The sequence below is a fragment of the Ursus arctos genome, unplaced genomic scaffold, assembly GCF_023065955.2.
Source record: "Ursus arctos isolate Adak ecotype North America unplaced genomic scaffold, UrsArc2.0 scaffold_4, whole genome shotgun sequence".
NCBI lineage: Eukaryota > Metazoa > Chordata > Mammalia > Carnivora > Ursidae > Ursus > Ursus arctos.
In genome coordinates, this window is record NW_026623056.1 from 86,003,181 (window position 1) to 86,023,704 (window position 20,524).

Genomic DNA, 20,524 nt, shown 5'->3' on the forward strand with positions numbered 1-20,524 from the left:
ATGAAAACAAACTTCTTTGGTACCCGAGCTGTGTGCACAGAACTGCTGCCTCTAATGAAAGCCCAAGGTGAGCCTCATCAGGGGCCTAAGCTGTGGTGTTTCTGGCATGAACTGCCCCTGCCTCTCTGGCCTCATCTACAGACCCCTGGCCCCTCTCCCTGCTCAGCCACACCGGCCTGATTGCTGTGTCTCCACCTAGACAGGTGCCCCGCTGCCTCAGGACTCTTACACACTCGTCCTTCAGTCAGCAGCGCCCTTTTTCCCACTGGTCCTTCACTACTGCCTCTGCCTGACCCGTCAATACATCATTCAAATCTCTCCTCACAGAGGCCTTTTACTCACTCCATGCTACTCACAGGTGCAGAACCCTGATCATTCCTTCCTGGACCCTTTCTGTTCCCTCACTCTCTCTCCCACGGATTTTACTCACACTAGGTCACCTGCCTAGAACATTCCCAGACCTCCAGACACACATCCTTCTCTTCCTGCCACTCACGCTCCTCAGGATGTCTTCCCAGACCTGTCCAGCCTGAGGGAAGACCCTCCTAATGGTCGCCAGGAGGCCTGCACACTCACATGTGGCCAGAGTTGCTGACAGCCACACACCAGTGGTACATTTCCACATGGATGGGGCACCTGTACTGCCCCCCACCCCGGGCTGTAATATTGGATGTCTCTTGTTGCATAACCCCCTGTTCATGCATTATCCTCATTCCTCCTCCTCCCACCTCCCTCTTCCACCTGACATCCCCATTCACCTTTCAAAGGGACATCACGTTCAGCCTCTGAGCTGGTCCTGATTACCTGCAATGATACTAGTCGAAGGAGTGCCTTCCCTCCAGTCCACTCCCATTACTATAGGAAAAGGCTGCATAAATCTAGAATGAGTGGATTCTTTTAACCACAGCTATGTTCACTGTCATCCAGGTTTCCCAGGTGGGGGAAGAGACAATTCGCTCCATTATTCCCTTAGGAATTCCCACATAAAGACTTAAAGCTATAGTTATACAGTTTCTTCTTTCAAAATTATCCCTGCTTCCCATTTCCACAATTGCAGCCCTGGTCCTGGGACCACGGTAAGAGTGGGAAGAAAAGGAAGTTGAGATAATGTAGGGAAGAACTGTAAGGTCAAGTTAGCATCTTCCCCCACACCCTCTCCCCAGAATCCCCAGTGAAGCAGAGGAATCTGTCCAGTGGGATGGTCCCTTGGCACCCACCCCACTCATGCTGAGTGTGAATACGTGCAGTGAATGTGTCTAAGCCCCACGTACCTTTATCTCGTGTTTGAGACAACCGGGGATCCAGAGGCCTGTTCCAGTTCTCTGTGGAAACACTTGTCTGCAGAAGAGAACGTGTTGCTTGGCCTGCAGAAATGTAACACCTTAGTCCAAAATGTTGCAGCATCTTCTGTTCTCATCCCGCTATACTGCTTGAACACTGGCATCTTCTGGGTTTAACCAAAGCTTGGTCCATAATAGTGCCTTGACTCGTCCGGACCCATTTGGAGCCTCTCAAGCTACTACCTTCCACCCAACTTGCCAGCTCTGTGCAGGACCTTCCCCTTGGGCCATCTCTCCCATAACCATCTCCAGGCTTTGTCTCTTTTGCTGAGAAACACAAGAGTCACTAGCATTTTTGCCTCACAGGGTGCACGAGTCCATGTCAACAATTACCCCAGCTCTGCATGCATTGCTCCAGCTCTCCCATTTCCACTCCTCTCACGGACCAGATGGCCACTTCATACAGGCACAACAGGATATCCACTTGCTGATTCCACTCCCATTCCAGTCCTGGGAAGTGTTCTTCTGAGGGGCACTGACATGTCCAGCTTTAACCTGCCCCCTCAATTGCCCCACTGACTTCTATAAGGCCACGCTCCATACAGATGTCTTTCAGTCCCCTGGTTTTCCACTGCCTCTCTCCATGACTGTATTCTCAGGCCATAACACACTCCCAAGTTCATAAAAACCCCATCATAGACTCATCACCATGCAAGTCAGACCAGGCTAATAATCTGTCCTTACCATCCTCAAACACAATAGCAGCCTTCCAAACCAGATGGAACGGCCCTCCTTACACCATTCAGCTCTTTACTGGTCTGTACAGACCTGATTGTAGACGCCTCCCCACTGACCATAAGATCCTCAGGTGGTCCCAAAGGTGGCCTGAGGTAGAAAGAGGTCATCCACTCCTGAAAGCAGTGAATGTCTTCTTACATGCTCCTTAGCAGGTTCTTCACAGCGTTTCCATTTTCCCGCAGAACACCTGCTCAGTGCCTCCCTCTTAGAGTATTTCTCAGGCATCATCAGAGACTTTGTGGGTATGACAAGTTTCAAAACCGTATCGTAGTCGTCACTCACACAGACAGTCCTCGTTAACGCTCATAGCAAATTAATGAAGTCTCAAGTGGAAATTTTCTCCAACAACATCTTAGCAAAATTGCTATTCGTCATTCCTGTGTCTTTCTACATGACACTTTGTGTTGTATTTTAGGCAGAGTGGTGAACGTGTCTAGCATGGTGAGTCTGAGAGCCCTTAAAAACTGCAGCCCAGAACTACAGCAGAAGTTTAGAAGCAAGACCATCACCGAGGAGGAGCTAGTGGGGCTCATGAACAAGTTCGTGGAAGACACAAAGAAAGGCGTGCACAGGAAAGAGGGCTGGCCTGACACCGCCTATGGAGTGACAAAAATCGGTGTCACCGTCCTGTCCAGAATCCACGCCAGGAACCTGAGTGAGCAGAGGAGAGGGGACAAGATCCTACTGAACGCCTGCTGCCCTGGGTGGGTGAGAACAGACATGGCAGGACCTAGAGCCACTAAAAGCCCAGAGGAAGGAGCAGAGACCCCTGTCTACTTGGCCCTTTTGCCCTCAGATGCTGAGGAGCCTCATGGGGAGTTTGTTATGGAGAAGAAAGTGGAAAAATGGTGAGCTTCATTCACGGATCCGTCCATGGATCCCTTATGATAGTCCCCTCCTTTGACCAAAAGGACTCTTCTACTGTCAATAATTTCCCTATCCTCAGAAAAAATACATATATAAAATATCCCTGCTGAGTATTCAATGTGAGGAGCCTACTAACTCAGGGAAGATTTTTTTTTTAATTTCTTCTGTGATACAGGGACAGAATAAATGAAATCAGTGAAATAATGAACCCCGGGGATGAATAAATGTTCTCTATCCATGCCTATTTGTGCAGACTCTTTCTATGCTGAGCCAGCTGAGAAGTGCACTACACCTAATAAGACCAGGAGCAGTCGGAGTTTCACTCAAGGGTAAGCACACGTTACACAAGAGGCAGAGAGTAATATGTTTGGCTTCTCAGGCCACACGCTCCTGTCGATCTCCCCAGGTCTGCTGTTGTAGCACGAAAGTAACCACAGACAGTATACAAACCAAGAGCAAGGTTGGACGTAGCATGCAGCCCATTGTACCAGCCTCGAGTAGAGCATGGATGACACCATGAAGGGAAGACACCCCTGTGGTCTCTGATTATCAAACGCACTGGGAAAAAAAACAATTACCAAGTGTGAAATGGCAGAGAGAACATAGACACATCCACAGGGCCCTCTGAGACAACGGAGAAAACTGAGTATGGATTGCGTATGGTGATGAGTGCCCGGGAGTGAGGCCCAAGACCCCAGTGTGACGAGAAGATTCTTACCGCCCCATCGACGCCAGGCTCCCGATGGGCCTGACTGAACGTCCACCGCATGCCTCCCTTCACAGGAATATGCATGTTGGAAAGGTGCCTCTTCTATACTGATTATTTTTCACTCTACGCCAGGGGTTTTCAGCTTCACCCAAATGAAAGGTGAGAGACCCTGGAAGCAAGGCCGGTGATGGGTAGTAAGGAGGGCACATATTGCATGGTGCACTGGGTGTTATACTTCATTTTAATTCTCTCTAAACACCACTTCATGAGAGTCAGAATGCCATACATTATCTTTTCCATTTAACTTTTCTGGTACTGCCATTCCTTAGTGGGAGGGAGCTTAGAGTTCAGTGACAATGACTCTCTTTCCTGGATATTTACATTAAAAAGGAGAGTTCTCTGATTTTCTTCAATCTCTGTTCATATGATCTCATGACCTTTCTCTATTTTTTTAATTTTATTTATTTATTTGTCAGAGAGAGAGCACAAGCAGCGGGAGCAGCAGGCAGAGGGAGAAGGCTTCCCACTGAGCAAGGAGCCCAACGTGGGGCTTGATCCCAGGACCCTGGGATCATGACCTGAGCTGAAGGCAGACGCTTAACTGACTGAGCAAGCCCGGCGTTCCAACTCATGACCTTTCTATAATGCTAAAAATACTCATTTAAACATAAAAACAGGTATACCTGGGTGGCTCAGTGGGTTAAGCAGCCAACTCTTAGTATCATCAGCTCAGGTCATGATCTCAGGGTTGTGGAATCGAGCCCTGGGTCAGGCTCTGCACTCTGCAGGGACTCTTCTTGGGATTCTCTCTCTCCATCTTCCTCTGCCCTCCCCCCCACCGGCTATGCCAACGCTCTCTCTCACTCACTCTCTCCCTAAAAAAAGAAATAAATCTTTAAATAATTAAAAAAATATAAAAATAGTAGACTATTTACTTATACATGTCAATACAAGTTCATTGTTACAATTACTAATGATATTTTCAAAAAAGACTTAGTGAGTCAAACCAGGGATGTACTGTATGGTGACTAACATAATATAATAAAAAAATGTTATTATAATAAAAAAAATAAACTGCAAATTTCAAATACACTGTAAAATAAATAAATAATAAAAAAAATTTTTAAAAACAAAAAAGACTTAGTGAGAAATGTGTCATTGCTTCATACTTTTAACAGCTTTATTCAAATACAATACACATATTGTACACTTCATCCATCTCAGATATCCAACTCAGTGGATTTTAGTAATGGACGGAGTTGTGGAACCATCACTGCTTCAAGATTAGCACACTGTCATCAGCCCAGGGAGATCCTGTGACCTTAACTACCAGCTCTTTCTTACCCCATTCCCCCTACACCAGGCAACCACCAGTCTACTCTCTCTCCCTACATTTCCTTTTCTGAAATTAGATAGATAGATAGATAGATAGATAGATAGATAGATAGATAGATAGATATACACACACATATACGTATACATGTATGTATATATGTGTCTGTGTATATATATACATATATACACACAGAGAGGATCATATAATGAATTGTCTTTTGTCACTGCCCTCTTTATTTCAGATAATATTATCAAGGTTCATTCATGTTCAGCATGGACTTCATTTCTTTTTATAACATCTCTTTAACACATCACTTTTCCACTGCCCCTTTCCATGACCATATTGCTAGGCATTTTGTCACTGCTCCCGAGATATGTAATTCCAAACCTGGAGAAAAAGTCATGCAACTCAGCCCGCTGAGATGATTTGTTTTTACCTGGCCCCACCAGAGTGACAGCCTCCCTACCCCAATGCAGTCTGATAACGTTCAAATGCATCAATAAACTGATCGGTTGTCTCTTGACTGATAAACACTTGTTAATAATGGACTACACAAGTGACCAAAAATCTCCAGGTGGTCCCAAGGAGGACCTATAAGGAAAAGTGGCTCTCTACTCATGACGTCAGGGAGTGCCTCCTATCACTCTGCTTAGCATGTTCCTGTATAAGGCATGTTCCTTTCTTTATGGAACATCTGGACACTGCCCAGACCCATTAAGATCATCTCTCTGACATCCTCTGAGACATTGTGGATAAGACAAGGTTCAAGATTGTATCATGTCCGTCACTTACAGAGGCAGTCTTCACTAACACTCAGCCAACTGGGAATTTGTCCAAAATGGACAAATAGTAGCAGTTTCAGTATTTATCATCCTCGTGCATGCCATGCTACATGACTCTCTCTGTTGTATTTTAGGCAGAGTGGTGAATGTGTCTAGCATAATGAGCTTCGAAACCCTTAAATCATGCAGCCCAGAACTACAGCAGAAAAAAGGATAAAGAAAGGGGGGGTAATCAGAAGGGGGAATGAAGCATGAGAGACTATGGACTCTGAGAAACAAACTGAGGGCTTCAGAGGGGAGGGGGGTGGGGGAATGGGATAGGCTGGTGATGGGTAGTAAGGACGGCCCGTATTGCATGGTGCACTGAGTGATATACACGACTAATGAATCATCGAAATTTACATCAGAAAAAAAAGAAAGAAAGAAACTCAATTTTAGCATCCACAAATAAATTTTTATTGGAACACACACAAAAAAAAGAAAGAAATTTATGAATGAGACCATCACAGAGGAGGAGCTGGTGGGGTTCATGAACAAGTTTGTGGAAGACACAAAGAAAGGAGTACAGCAGAAGGAGGGCTGGCCTGATATACAACTAGTCCCATATGCAGTGTCCAAGATGGGTGTCACGGTCCTGTCCAGAATCCATGCCAGGAACCTGAGTGAGCAGAGGAGAGGGGAATTAATCCTCCTGAATGCCTGCTGCCCTGGGTGGGTGAGAACAGACATGGGTGGACCAACAGCCATCAAAAGCCCAGAAGGAGGAGCAGAGACCCCTGTCTACTTGGCTCTTTTGCCCTCGGATGCTGAGAGGCCTCATGGAGACTTTCTTATGGAGAAGAATGTTGAACAATGGGGACTCCTCTATCAGTTCCCTTCATGGGTCCCATTCTGATCCCATCATCATCTGACCAAAACAACTCTTACATTGTCAACAATATTCACAACAATAAGGAAGGAAGGAAGGAAGGAAGGAAGGAAGGAAGGAAGGAAGGAAGGAAGGAAGGAGAAAGAAAGAAAGAAAGAAAGAAAGAAAGAAAGAAAGAGAAAGAAGAAAAGAAAAAGAATCACTATCCCTATGGAGTAATCACATTGAATTGGTGACAAATTCTTTGAAGTGACTTCTAATTTCAACTCTGATACAGGAGAAGAAAAAGTACAATTGATGACGTAATGAATGGAAATCATAGATGAATAAACAATCTAAGTATGTGTCCATGTGCACAGACGGCTCCATGCCAACCAGCCCAAAACTCTAACAGACCCTACATCATGTCAAGAGAAGGGACAGTTTAAATCAGGACTTGGTAAACACTAGTGAAAGATCCAGAGAGTAAGTATTTTTGCCTTTGCAAGACCAGTGGCCTCTGTTGGACCTACTCAAATCTGCTGTCGTAGCTTGAAAGTCACCACAGGCCATATAGTAACCATGAATGGGGCTGGATTTCACTGGCCAGCATACTCGATCAAGCCTCTACGATGACACGGGCAAGCTCATGAAGGACAGACATCCTCTGTGGTCTCGTTAAATATCAAACTCACTGGGGGAAAAACAACTGCAAGGTGTGAAATGGGAGTGGGCGCTTAAGGTACATCCATAGGACAAGCTGAGACAAGGGGAAAAGTGAATGTGGATGGGTATCAATGGATATGAAAGAATGATTGTCAAATCTCCCCAAGGTGAATGTGTTATTCATGTAGGGATAAAGGGTCACCGGGTTTGTAACATTAACACGGGTCAGCAAAATACCAACAGAAGGGGAACACATAACGATAGTGAAACATTCGTCATTGTTGCGGCTAGTCTGGTGAAGACATGGCTGTCCACAATACTATTCTTTCCACTGTCCTCTTGAAAGCTCTCAACACAAACATCTGGACACTAAAAGGTCCTGGCTCTGCCACCTAACCAGGTGACCTTAAGCAAAATCCTGCATGTTGTTCTTTGTCAGTGTCCTCAGGTGAACAAGGGGGCGTACGTCATAGCACTGCTGTGAAGAGGAAGTGAACTGATACAGGTGGACAGGCTGAAAACAATGGCCAGGCAAAGTGTCCTCCATCATGAGCCCCTGTAGTGGGGCCTGACACATCCATGACCCTGAGCGGAAGTTCCTACTGCCCCACATCCAGCCTGGCTCCCCGTGGGCTCCGTGAATGCCCACCACGTCCCTCCCCTCACAGAAGTATCCATGTGCTACAGACCCGTCTCCTCTCATGATTACTTTTCACTCTTCACCGGGGATTTTCAGGCTAACAGAAATGAAAACCGAAGGCCCATGCAAGCAAGCTTAAGTCTTTTATTTTGAAAGTGAGGTTTCCTTTGGGGCCCCTGGCTGGCTCAAATGGTTTAGCTCGGGACTCTTCATCTCAAGGTTGTAAATTTGAGCGAACCCAAGTTGGGTGCAGAGATTACTTAAACATAAAATCTTTTAAAAAATAAAATAAAATAAAAAATAAGTACCCTGTTTCCTTTAGTTTTCCCTTCAGCAAGGCTATTGATTTCCTTCCTGTTAGCTTGTATTTCTTTTCTTTTTTTTTTATAATAATATTTTTTATTATGTTATTCACCATACAATACTGTATGGTAGCTTCTATTTCTAAACTGACCCATGAGGAAAATCAAAGTCTAGGTCAAGACAATAGAATCTCTACTGCTAGTTTGGAAATGTAACCTGGTATCACAAAGACCTTTTCTCCTCGATACTTTAAAAATAATCCAAACTATCTACACTGCTTATTAAGTGTGAGGTTGGACTACAAGCAGGCATTGTAACAATCATATGCACATGTACCCATGGAATAAAACATTCCAATCACTGGCCTGTCTCACACTAATTTTCAAAAACATCCCCTCGCGCTGGGGCCCCCTGGAATCACACAGAGGAAGGAGCCCTGCCCACAGCCAAGTCTCAGCACAGGACTGATTTCTCCCTCTTGATTTTCCCTTAAGAAAGCAAGGGGATCTGTATCCTGAGAAGCAGTTTCCCTGGACAGACAACTTCATTGTATTTTAGAGGAAAGCAACCATTCCCATTTTGCGGAGGAAGGACACATTCCCAAGACAATTACTCTGCTCTCTTGTTCTCCCTCTGAGGTCTCCCAAAATAGTTCACTTGAATGCTATCAATCTCTAGTGCTCTATTAACCCGTCACCCACCACCTTTGTTGTGGGGAGCACATCAGTACTCCCTGAACCACTGCTTGGCTCAGAGTTGAGATCCTAAGAGGAAGGAGTCCTCATTGGGCTCAGGGTGCAACCCTGGGAGGGGTGGATCTGGTATAGGCTCACTAGGGAACCTTCTGGAACATTTGGTCTCTCCTTTGATGGCGAGACTGAGGAAGGGCCTTGCGCTGAAGGAGGCACAGCACTGGAATCTACAACACACTTCCATTGGTATCTCTGACTGTCTACACCACGAGCCCTCGGTATGGCCTACAACACAATCCACTCACCACACAGGGCCTTGCTTGACCTGCACGCAGCGCTGTCATCAACCGCTCCCCTGCTGCTGGTGACTGGGGCCAACAAGGGCCTCAGCTTCGTGCTCCACCTGTGCCAGCAGTTCTCGGGGGACGTGCTGCTCACGGTGAGGGACGAGGTGCAGGCTGTGTTGCCACTTCCACCTGCTGGACATCAACGCAGAGCAGCTGCGCCATATCCGACTCTCTGAGCAAGGAGTACGGGGGCCTGGACGTGCTGGTCAACAACGCAGGCATCGCCTTCAAGAGCAAGAACATGGGAACACTTAGGGTAGGTCCCCTCCCTTAGGGGACCCACCCAGGGTGGGTTGGGGATGATGCCTGAACCGCTACTGTGGGACCCAAGCTCCTATGGGATCTAGAAGGGCCTTCCTAGGGAAGGAGGTCAGACTGGAGGCACAAGGAGAGCAGAAGCCTCCGGGACTTGCATGCCTTTCCAGCCAGGGCCTCTTGGCATTGCCATGGATCAGATCATCGGGTAACTCACCAGATTTTGCAAGTTTCTCTCTGATTGGATGTGAGCCATTTGGTGAATGTTTAACTTATTTTGTAATAAACAACAAATTACAAACACAGATACCCAGAGATCCCATTGTGCTCCCTTCCCTTGCCCTCTCCCGATGGCGTCAACCAACAAAGCCACGCAGCGGCAATGCACCAGATAGATCACACTGGGACAATACCGTTCACTAACACAGACATTCCCGAGAATTCACCAGATGGTACATGCAAAACTATGTTGTTGTCACTACATGGAATCTTCCCTGATGGATACTGCTTATTAATCTATCCTCCTTCTCAAAATAAAATAAGACGAAATCAGAGAGGGAGAGAAGCCATAAGAGACTCTTAATTATAGATAACAAACTGAGGGTTGCTGGAGAGGAGGTGGGTGGGGGATGGGGTAACTGGGTGAGGGGCATTAAGGAGGGCACTTGATGTGATGACGACTGGGTGTTATATGCGCCTGATGATGAATCACGAACTCCACTTTGAAATTAATAACACACTACACGTAAATTAATTGAGTGTAACTAAAATACAATTTTAAAAAAATCTATTCTCCTCCTCTAACAGCTGCTGATCCCACACCCCTTCACATTCCAGCAGAAGTGACCATGAAAACAAACTTCTTTGGTACCCGAGCTGTGTGCACAGAACTGCTGCCTCTAATGAAAGCCCAAGGTGAGCCTCATCAGGGGCCTAAGCTGTGGTGTTTCTGGCATGAACTGCCCCTGCCTCTCTGGCCTCATCTACAGACCCCTGGCCCCTCTCCCTGCTCAGCCACACCGGCCTGATTGCTGTGTCTCCACCTAGACAGGTGCCCCGCTGCCTCAGGACTCTTACACACTCGTCCTTCAGTCAGCAGCGCCCTTTTTCCCACTGGTCCTTCACTACTGCCTCTGCCTGACCCGTCAATACATCATTCAAATCTCTCCTCACAGAGGCCTTTTACTCACTCCATGCTACTCACAGGTGCAGAACCCTGATCATTCCTTCCTGGACCCTTTCTGTTCCCTCACTCTCTCTCCCACGGATTTTACTCACACTAGGTCACCTGCCTAGAACATTCCCAGACCTCCAGACACACATCCTTCTCTTCCTGCCACTCACGCTCCTCAGGATGTCTTCCCAGACCTGTCCAGCCTGAGGGAAGACCCTCCTAATGGTCGCCAGGAGGCCTGCACACTCACATGTGGCCAGAGTTGCTGACAGCCACACACCAGTGGTACATTTCCACATGGATGGGGCACCTGTACTGCCCCCCACCCCGGGCTGTAATATTGGATGTCTCTTGTTGCATAACCCCCTGTTCATGCATTATCCTCATTCCTCCTCCTCCCACCTCCCTCTTCCACCTGACATCCCCATTCACCTTTCAAAGGGACATCACGTTCAGCCTCTGAGCTGGTCCTGATTACCTGCAATGATACTAGTCGAAGGAGTGCCTTCCCTCCAGTCCACTCCCATTACTATAGGAAAAGGCTGCATAAATCTAGAATGAGTGGATTCTTTTAACCACAGCTATGTTCACTGTCATCCAGGTTTCCCAGGTGGGGGAAGAGACAATTCGCTCCATTATTCCCTTAGGAATTCCCACATAAAGACTTAAAGCTATAGTTATACAGTTTCTTCTTTCAAAATTATCCCTGCTTCCCATTTCCACAATTGCAGCCCTGGTCCTGGGACCACGGTAAGAGTGGGAAGAAAAGGAAGTTGAGATAATGTAGGGAAGAACTGTAAGGTCAAGTTAGCATCTTCCCCCACACCCTCTCCCCAGAATCCCCAGTGAAGCAGAGGAATCTGTCCAGTGGGATGGTCCCTTGGCACCCACCCCACTCATGCTGAGTGTGAATACGTGCAGTGAATGTGTCTAAGCCCCACGTACCTTTATCTCGTGTTTGAGACAACCGGGGATCCAGAGGCCTGTTCCAGTTCTCTGTGGAAACACTTGTCTGCAGAAGAGAACGTGTTGCTTGGCCTGCAGAAATGTAACACCTTAGTCCAAAATGTTGCAGCATCTTCTGTTCTCATCCCGCTATACTGCTTGAACACTGGCATCTTCTGGGTTTAACCAAAGCTTGGTCCATAATAGTGCCTTGACTCGTCCGGACCCATTTGGAGCCTCTCAAGCTACTACCTTCCACCCAACTTGCCAGCTCTGTGCAGGACCTTCCCCTTGGGCCATCTCTCCCATAACCATCTCCAGGCTTTGTCTCTTTTGCTGAGAAACACAAGAGTCACTAGCATTTTTGCCTCACAGGGTGCACGAGTCCATGTCAACAATTACCCCAGCTCTGCATGCATTGCTCCAGCTCTCCCATTTCCACTCCTCTCACGGACCAGATGGCCACTTCATACAGGCACAACAGGATATCCACTTGCTGATTCCACTCCCATTCCAGTCCTGGGAAGTGTTCTTCTGAGGGGCACTGACATGTCCAGCTTTAACCTGCCCCCTCAATTGCCCCACTGACTTCTATAAGGCCACGCTCCATACAGATGTCTTTCAGTCCCCTGGTTTTCCACTGCCTCTCTCCATGACTGTATTCTCAGGCCATAACACACTCCCAAGTTCATAAAAACCCCATCATAGACTCATCACCATGCAAGTCAGACCAGGCTAATAATCTGTCCTTACCATCCTCAAACACAATAGCAGCCTTCCAAACCAGATGGAACGGCCCTCCTTACACCATTCAGCTCTTTACTGGTCTGTACAGACCTGATTGTAGACGCCTCCCCACTGACCATAAGATCCTCAGGTGGTCCCAAAGGTGGCCTGAGGTAGAAAGAGGTCATCCACTCCTGAAAGCAGTGAATGTCTTCTTACATGCTCCTTAGCAGGTTCTTCACAGCGTTTCCATTTTCCCGCAGAACACCTGCTCAGTGCCTCCCTCTTAGAGTATTTCTCAGGCATCATCAGAGACTTTGTGGGTATGACAAGTTTCAAAACCGTATCGTAGTCGTCACTCACACAGACAGTCCTCGTTAACGCTCATAGCAAATTAATGAAGTCTCAAGTGGAAATTTTCTCCAACAACATCTTAGCAAAATTGCTATTCGTCATTCCTGTGTCTTTCTACATGACACTTTGTGTTGTATTTTAGGCAGAGTGGTGAACGTGTCTAGCATGGTGAGTCTGAGAGCCCTTAAAAACTGCAGCCCAGAACTACAGCAGAAGTTTAGAAGCAAGACCATCACCGAGGAGGAGCTAGTGGGGCTCATGAACAAGTTCGTGGAAGACACAAAGAAAGGCGTGCACAGGAAAGAGGGCTGGCCTGACACCGCCTATGGAGTGACAAAAATCGGTGTCACCGTCCTGTCCAGAATCCACGCCAGGAACCTGAGTGAGCAGAGGAGAGGGGACAAGATCCTACTGAACGCCTGCTGCCCTGGGTGGGTGAGAACAGACATGGCAGGACCTAGAGCCACTAAAAGCCCAGAGGAAGGAGCAGAGACCCCTGTCTACTTGGCCCTTTTGCCCTCAGATGCTGAGGAGCCTCATGGGGAGTTTGTTATGGAGAAGAAAGTGGAAAAATGGTGAGCTTCATTCACGGATCCGTCCATGGATCCCTTATGATAGTCCCCTCCTTTGACCAAAAGGACTCTTCTACTGTCAATAATTTCCCTATCCTCAGAAAAAATACATATATAAAATATCCCTGCTGAGTATTCAATGTGAGGAGCCTACTAACTCAGGGAAGATTTTTTTTTTAATTTCTTCTGTGATACAGGGACAGAATAAATGAAATCAGTGAAATAATGAACCCCGGGGATGAATAAATGTTCTCTATCCATGCCTATTTGTGCAGACTCTTTCTATGCTGAGCCAGCTGAGAAGTGCACTACACCTAATAAGACCAGGAGCAGTCGGAGTTTCACTCAAGGGTAAGCACACGTTACACAAGAGGCAGAGAGTAATATGTTTGGCTTCTCAGGCCACACGCTCCTGTCGATCTCCCCAGGTCTGCTGTTGTAGCACGAAAGTAACCACAGACAGTATACAAACCAAGAGCAAGGTTGGACATGGCATGCAGCCCATTGTACAGGCCTCGAGTAGAGCATGGACGACACCATGAAGGGAAGACACCCCTGTGGTCTCTGATTATCAAACGCACTGGGAAAAAAAACAATTACCAAGCGTGAAATGGCAGAGGGAACATAGACACATCCACAGGGCCCTCTGAGACAACGGAGAAAACTGAGGATGGTCTGCGTGTGGTGATGAGTGCCCGGGAGTGAGGCCCAAGACCCCAGTGTGACGAGAAGATTCTTACCGCCCCATCCACGCCAGGCTCCCGGTGGGCCTGACTGAACGTCCACCGCATGCCTCCCTTCACAGGAATATGCATGTTGGAAAGGTGCCTCTTCTATACTGATTATTTTTCACTCTATGCCAGGGGTTTTCAGCTTCACCCAAATGAAAGGTGAGAGACCCTGGAAGCAGGGGTAGGGTCCTTATTTTTCAAGTTTTTCATGTGAAAAAGGCTGAAAACTTCCTCCCTGTTGTTTTGCATTTAATTTTTTCTCTTTCTTTTTTTGCTTACTTGCATTTCTACACTGACAAATGAGGACTATCAATGTCAACAAGAACACACAGGATCTCCACTGCAAATTTGCAAAAATACTCTGAGGTCACATAGGTCTTTTTGCCTTATTTTAAAACAACACCTCATTACATAAAATACTTCTGAACTGTGACCTTCAACTAACCCATAAAGTAGGCACTTTAGGCCAATGGGATTATGTAATCATGAAATCCAACATTCCAATCAATACCTTGGACCCCAGCGGCTTCATAAACATCCCCTCCCACCTGGAGATCCTCAGAATCACACAGAGCGAGAGCCCTGCCCACAGCCAAGTCTCAGCACAGGACTGATTCTCTGTTTCTCCTTGTTGAGTTTCTCCTACGAAAGGAAGGGGACCTGTATCCTCAGAGGCACTTTTCCCACGCCAGAAATTTCACTGCACCTCGGAAGAACCCAATTCCCAGTCTGCACAGAAAGGACCATTCCCGAGACAATGTCTCCACTCCTTTTTCCCTTTTGGGGTTTTCCCAAAATTATTTTAGGTCAACTACCATGAATCTCTACCCCCTATAACCCATCACCAACCACCTATCATTTCGCGAGCATTTCAGTCCAACCTGAACCACTGTTTGCCTCAAAAGAGGGACCTTAAGAGGGTAGAGTCTCGGCCGGGTTCAAGGTGCAGCTGATGGAAGGACACAACTGGAACATTTGGCCCCTCCTACAATGGAGGGACTTAGGCGGGGCCTTGGGCACTGGGAGCCACAGTGCTGAATCCAAGAGCACAGGTGCACTGGCATCTCTGTCCTTATCAGCCTCTGCACCGCCAGCCCTCCGTGGGGCCCACAGCACCATCTGCTCAGCACACAGGGCAGTGCTTGCTCTGCACACCGCCATGGCGTCAGCCCCCCAAGTGGCGCTGGTGACCGGGGCCAACAAGGGCATCGGCTTCGCCATCGTGCAGCAGCTGTGCCGGCAGTTCCCAGGGGACGTGGTGCTCACAGCGCGGGACGAGGCGCGGGGCCGGGCAGCTGTGCAGCAGCTCCAGGCCGAGGGCCTGAGTCCCCGCTTCCACCAGCTGGACATCGACGACCTGCAGAGCATCCGGGTCCTGCGGGACTTCCTGCGCAAGGAGTACGGGGGTCTGGACGTGCTGGTCAACAACGCGGCCATCGTATTCAAGCGTAAGGACCCGGGAAGACTTAGGGCTGGAGACCTCTCTCAGGGCACCTTCCCGTGGGGGTTGGGCGTGGTCCCTGAATGCTGCTGGTCAGAGCTCCTAATGGGTCAAGAAGGGCCTCCCTAGGGACAGATGCTAGACTGCAGGCACAGGGAGAGAAGAAGCTCTGGCGGTAGCAACCCTTTAAGCCCAGAGCTCCGTGGCATTGCCGTGGATTAATCTCAGGGACCTGACGGAGATTTTTGCAAGATTAATTTGATTTGGATCAGAGCATTTCAGTGAATGTTTAACCTATTTTGTAATAAACACAACTACAAACAGAGAGATAACAGAAATCCCAACGGCACAGTCCGGTTAACCTCCTGAAATGATGCCAACTTGCCAAGCTACCTGGCATTAACAAACCATACACATCACATTGGGAAATTACAGGTCACTAGCCCAGAGATTAATGACAATGCACCAGGTTGCACATCCAAGAACATGTAACTGTCACTCCTGGAATCCTCTCCCATGGCTACTATTCATTAATCTATTCTCCCCTCACCTAACAGCTGCTGATCCCACACCCCTTCATATTCAAGCAGAAGTGACCATGAAAACAAACTTCTTTGGTACCCGAGCTGTGTGCACAGAACTGCTGCCTCTAATGAAAGCCCAAGGTGAGCCTCATCAGGGGCCCAAGCTGTGGTGTTTCTGGCATGATCTGCCCCTGCCTCTCTGTCCCATCTACAGACTCCGACCCCTCTCCCTGCTCAGCCTCACCAGCCTGACTGCTGTGTCTCCACCTGGACAGGTGCCTCTCTGCCTCAGGACTCTTACACACTCGTCCTGAAGGCACCAGCGCCCTCTGAACCCCTGATATCACAACTGGCTCTGTCCTTTCCTCAAGTCTTCATTCAAATCTCTCCTCAGAGAGGCCTTTACTGACTCAGTGCCACTCACAGGGGAAATTCCCTGAGGATTCTTTGTCGACCCTTTCTCCTCCCTCTGCCTGTCTCCCAGGAATTTTATTCAGACTAGTGGACTCCTCCCTCTCCAAACTTCTCAGGCCCCCTTAATATTGGTTACCTGCCTAAAACATTCCCAGAGTTCCAGACACACAACGTTCTCTTCCTGCTTCTCCTTCTCCTCAGGGTGCCCTCTACCCCCTCCCCAAATTCCACCCCTCCAGCCCCCAACTTACACCGCCATCTAAACATCTACACTACCTAATGACACTCACCATTACCCAAAATCACCCTCATCACAGACCCCACCATCCCACTAACCATGAATAATAAGGTCACCATGCCCAGCACTTGATTAGGGACCAGGTCCTACGAGTTGTCCTATGGGCTTTGTCCCCACGCCTCTCCTCCATCCCAGCTCTACAACACACACTCGCCTTTCATTTCTGTATCCTTGCCACCCTCCTAAGACACGTGGCTTCTTCAGTCTCCTCCGCTCGGGGCATTCTCTCTGCTTTCTGAGAGCTCACTTACTCTCAAAAGTCCTTCAGGGGCAAAGCCCAAGCCCTGGGCATCACCTGTAGGCATCTCTGTCATCAGACCTGCCAAACTCCAGGCCCATCCGCTCCCTTCCCCTTCTATGCTCTGCACAAAACAAACTCCCAGAATTCCTTGCTTGTCAACTACTGTAATACTTCCCCACGAGAACGTGATGCGGGGAATCACCACCCTTTTACTATACTCATTAAGACAAGCTGATGATTTTAGAAAGATTAAGATCTCTAGCATGAACCGACGACATGCAGGGACTTGACTCTCTGTTCTGCCCCGGATTCCTCTACTGTCCTCAAAATTTCTATGACTTCTTCGAACACTGGCTTCACTGGTATCCAAAAGGACAGCTCTCAGATGTCACCGACTCCTTCAGTCACCACAACACTTGAGTGGGATGGAGTTCCTTGTGCCACCACCACACATCCTACAGGTATTCCCTTAGGAGGCAAAAATGACTTCTGGCCAAGAAATTTTCCTCACTGACTGAACAGTGTTGGTCCATGCTGTGTGTTGGCCTTGGACCAGAAAGAGGAGTGAGTGCTCCCCTGAATTTGCTAAGGCAGGTTCTCATCAAACAATTCATCTTGCCTCAGGGAAACTAGACTTCCTGGACATGGAAATGCAGGCTATCTTCTCAGTGGGAAAGCAGGGTTTTCTTGCCTTTTGACATAGGAGAGTTCTTCCATTACTTGAGGGGATGGCACCTTGCGGCCATGTTACCAGGACTTTCCCTCTTTGGGGAGACTATCTGGGAGAAATCATAACTAGCACAACAAAAACCAATACCGTCCCTCCTCTACTATACTTCACAACCTAAGACACAAAGACAGTCCTGAATGACTTCGCCAGTTCTCTGTGGGGGCAGAACACATTCTAAGGCCAGTGTTTGCTCTGGTTTTTGGCATGGAAGGAGAAAACAAGACAACTGTGAGCCTAAGGACAATGAGGGATAGCAGATGTTGATTCTTCATTAAATCGTTTCTTCAAAATAGAGTTTTACTGAATTAATTGAGCCACACACACACAAAAAAAAGGCAAGAATCTACAACCACCAGGTGCCCCCACCGTCTTCACCAGGCAGTCAGTATCTCGGCCATGTATGTCCTTTCCCACATTCCATGGCATTCCCCCCATCCCCCTAAATTCATATTCTCGAATTAAAGGATACACTCTCTAAAGTGATAAACACTTGTCCTTCTATTTCTCTTTAAATTAAAGTATGCATTTATTTTGAAAAAGATATTAAGAAAATAGATACTCATTTCAATATAAAAACTGTAAACAATTACTCATTTCAATATAAGTACATTGTTATACATACGAACTATACTTTCAAAAAAGACTTAGCGAGAACTCTGTCAATGTTTACAGTTTTAACAGCTTTATTGAGATACAGTTCACATATCGGAAGCTTCCCCCATCAGGTATCCAACTCCGCGGAGTTTAGTAATGGACAGAGTTATGCAACCACCACTGCTTCTAGATTAGCACACTGTCCAGAGCCCAGGGAGATCCGGTGCCCTTAGCTACCAGCCCTCTGTTCCCCCATCCCCCCTGCCCCAAGCAACCACCAATCTACACTCTCTCCCTCCATTTCCTTTTCCGGATATCCCATGTATGGAGCATCACACCATGAGCGGTCTTTTGTGACTGGCTTTTAATTTAGAATAATGCTCTTAGGGGTCATCCATGTTTTAGCACCAACATCATTTCTCTTAATAGCATCCATTTAACAGATTCGTTTTCCAAAGCTCCTTTCCATGACCATACTGCCAGGACATTACTCACTCCTTCTGAGCCAATAACAACCCCAAAAGGAGAAAACCCTTGCAGTTCAGCCCACTGAGGAGACTTGTTTTTCCTACTGAGAGGACGGTGACAATCTACCAGACCCGATGCAGTCTGCTCACCTTCAAGAGGCCCTCAGTTAAGTGATCAGCTCTTTGTGGTTCCGTAGACACCTATTTATACAACACTGCCCGAGTGGCCACAAGATCTCCATGTGGTCCCAAAGGGGGCTTATGAGGAAAAGCGGCTCTCTACTCATGACGTCAGGGAGTGCCTCCTATCACTCTGCTTAGCACGTTCCTGTATAAGGCACGATCTTCTCTTTATGGAACAGCTGGTCACTGCCCAGACCGATTGAGATCATTTGTCTCACATCCTCTGAGACATTATGGGTAAGACAAGGTTCAAGACTGTATCATGTCCGTCACTTACAGAGGCAGTCTTCACTAACATTCAGCCAACTGGGAATTTGTCCCAAATGGACAAATACTAGCAGTTTCGGTATTCATCATCCTAGTGCATGCCATGCTTCATAACTCTCTCTGTTGCATTTTAGGCAGAGTGGTGAATATGTCTAGCATAATAACCCTCATAGCCCTTAAGAAGTGCAGCCCAGACCTGCAGCAGAAGTTTATAAGCAAGACCATCACAGAGGAGGAGCTGGTGGGGCTCATGAACAAGTTTGTGGAAGACACAAAGAAAGGAGTACAGCAGAAGGAGGGCTGGCCTGATATACAACTACTCCCATATGCAGTGTCCAAGATGGGTGTCACGGTCCTGTCCAGAATCCATGCCAGGAACCTGAGTGAGCAGAGGAGAGGGGACAAGATCCTCCTGAATGCCTGTTGCCCTGGGTGGGTGAGAACAGACATTGGTGGACCAAAAGGCATCAAAAGCCCAGAAGAAGGAGCAGAGACCCCTGTCTACTTGGCTCTTTTGCCCTCGGATGCTGAGAGGCCTCATGGAGAATTTCTTATGGAGAAGAAAGTTGAACAATGGGGACCCCTCTGTCAGTTACCTTCATGGGTCCCATTCTGATCCCATCATCATCTGACCAAAACAACTCTTATTGTCAATAATATCCTTACATGAAAGAAAGAAAGAGAGAGAGAGAGAGAGAGAAAGAAAGAAAGAGAAAGAAAGAAAGAAGAAAGAAAGAAAGAAAGAAAGAAAGAAAGAAAGAAAGAAAGAGGAAGGAAGGAGGGGAGGGGAGAAGAGGGGAGGACGGAAGGAAGGAAGGAAGGAAGGAAGGAAGGAAGGAAGGAAGGAAGGAAGGAAAGAAGGAGAGAAAAGAAAAGAAAAAGAATCACTATCCCTATGGAGTAATCACATTGAATTGCCAACAAATTCTTTGAAGTCACCTCTAATTTCTTCTCTGATATAGAAGAAAAAGTGCAATTGATGACATAATGAATGGAAATGTCTTCCACTGTCAATAATATCCCTATACACAGAAAAAAAGAAAGTGTAAAATATCCCTGCTGAATATTCAATTTGAGGAGGCTACTAACTCAGGGGAGGTTTTTTTTATTTCCTCTGTGATACAGGGACCGAATAAATGAAATCAGTGAAATAATGAACCCCGGAGATGAATAAATGTTCTCTATCCATGCCTATTTGTGCAGACTCTTTCTATGCTGAGCCAGCTGAGAAGTGCACTACACCTAATAAGACCAGGAGCAGTCGGAGTTTCACTCAAGGGTAAGCACACGTTACACAAGAGGCAGAGAGTAATATGTTTGGCTTCTCAGGCCACACGCTCC

The 20,524-nt window shown here is 47.3% G+C and overlaps 3 protein-coding genes and 1 long non-coding RNA gene across 4 annotated transcripts; 3 read left to right on the plus strand and 1 right to left on the minus strand.

The window, feature by feature from the left end:
- On the plus strand, positions 1-4,741 carry LOC130542629 (carbonyl reductase [NADPH] 1-like). Its single transcript, XM_057306671.1, has 3 exons — positions 1-67; positions 2,261-2,320; positions 2,494-4,741. The coding sequence occupies exons 1-3, from the start codon at positions 1-3 to the stop codon at positions 2,928-2,930; spliced, it is 564 nt and encodes a 187-aa protein (XP_057162654.1). The 3' UTR covers positions 2,931-4,741.
- Positions 4,742-6,204: 1,463 nt separating this feature from the next.
- Positions 6,205-11,122, minus strand: LOC130542674 (uncharacterized). Its single transcript, XR_008957376.1, has 2 exons — positions 9,226-11,122; positions 6,205-6,430 (listed from the first exon to the last, which is right to left on the minus strand). It is a non-coding gene; the product is annotated as an uncharacterized LOC130542674 (long non-coding RNA).
- A 498-nt stretch (positions 11,123-11,620) lies between these two features.
- Positions 11,621-13,459, plus strand: LOC125281498 (carbonyl reductase [NADPH] 1-like). Its single transcript, XM_057306672.1, has 2 exons — positions 11,621-11,744; positions 12,864-13,459. The coding sequence occupies exons 1-2, from the start codon at positions 11,621-11,623 to the stop codon at positions 13,298-13,300; spliced, it is 561 nt and encodes a 186-aa protein (XP_057162655.1). The 3' UTR covers positions 13,301-13,459.
- A 253-nt stretch (positions 13,460-13,712) lies between these two features.
- LOC125281471 (carbonyl reductase [NADPH] 1-like) lies at positions 13,713-20,371 on the plus strand. Its single transcript, XM_048214978.2, has 3 exons — positions 13,713-15,472; positions 16,023-16,130; positions 19,318-20,371. Exons 1-3 carry the CDS (start codon positions 14,977-14,979, stop codon positions 19,797-19,799), a joined length of 1,086 nt encoding a protein of 361 aa, XP_048070935.1. The 5' UTR covers positions 13,713-14,976; the 3' UTR covers positions 19,800-20,371.
- Positions 20,372-20,524: the final 153 nt, after the last annotated feature.

Bases quoted from the DNA above. Each gene is read 5' to 3' on its own strand.
- LOC130542629 (XM_057306671.1), top strand. From the start codon at position 1: ATGAAAACAAACTTCTTTGGTACCCGAGCTGTGTGCACAGAACTGCTG. The intron at 68-2,260 runs GTGAGCCTCATC...ATTTTCCCGCAG, and splicing joins GCCTCTAATGAAAGCCCAAG to AACACCTGCTCAGTGCCTCC. The intron at 2,321-2,493 runs GTATGACAAGTT...GTTGTATTTTAG, and splicing joins CATCATCAGAGACTTTGTGG to GCAGAGTGGTGAACGTGTCT.
- LOC125281498 (XM_057306672.1), top strand. From the start codon at position 11,621: ATGTGTCTAAGCCCCACGTACCTTTATCTCGTGTTTGAGACAACCGGG. The intron at 11,745-12,863 runs GTAACACCTTAG...GTTGTATTTTAG, and splicing joins GTTGCTTGGCCTGCAGAAAT to GCAGAGTGGTGAACGTGTCT.
- LOC125281471 (XM_048214978.2), top strand. From the start codon at position 14,977: ATGGAAGGACACAACTGGAACATTTGGCCCCTCCTACAATGGAGGGAC. The intron at 15,473-16,022 runs GTAAGGACCCGG...CTCACCTAACAG, and splicing joins CGCGGCCATCGTATTCAAGC to CTGCTGATCCCACACCCCTT. The intron at 16,131-19,317 runs GTGAGCCTCATC...GTTGCATTTTAG, and splicing joins GCCTCTAATGAAAGCCCAAG to GCAGAGTGGTGAATATGTCT.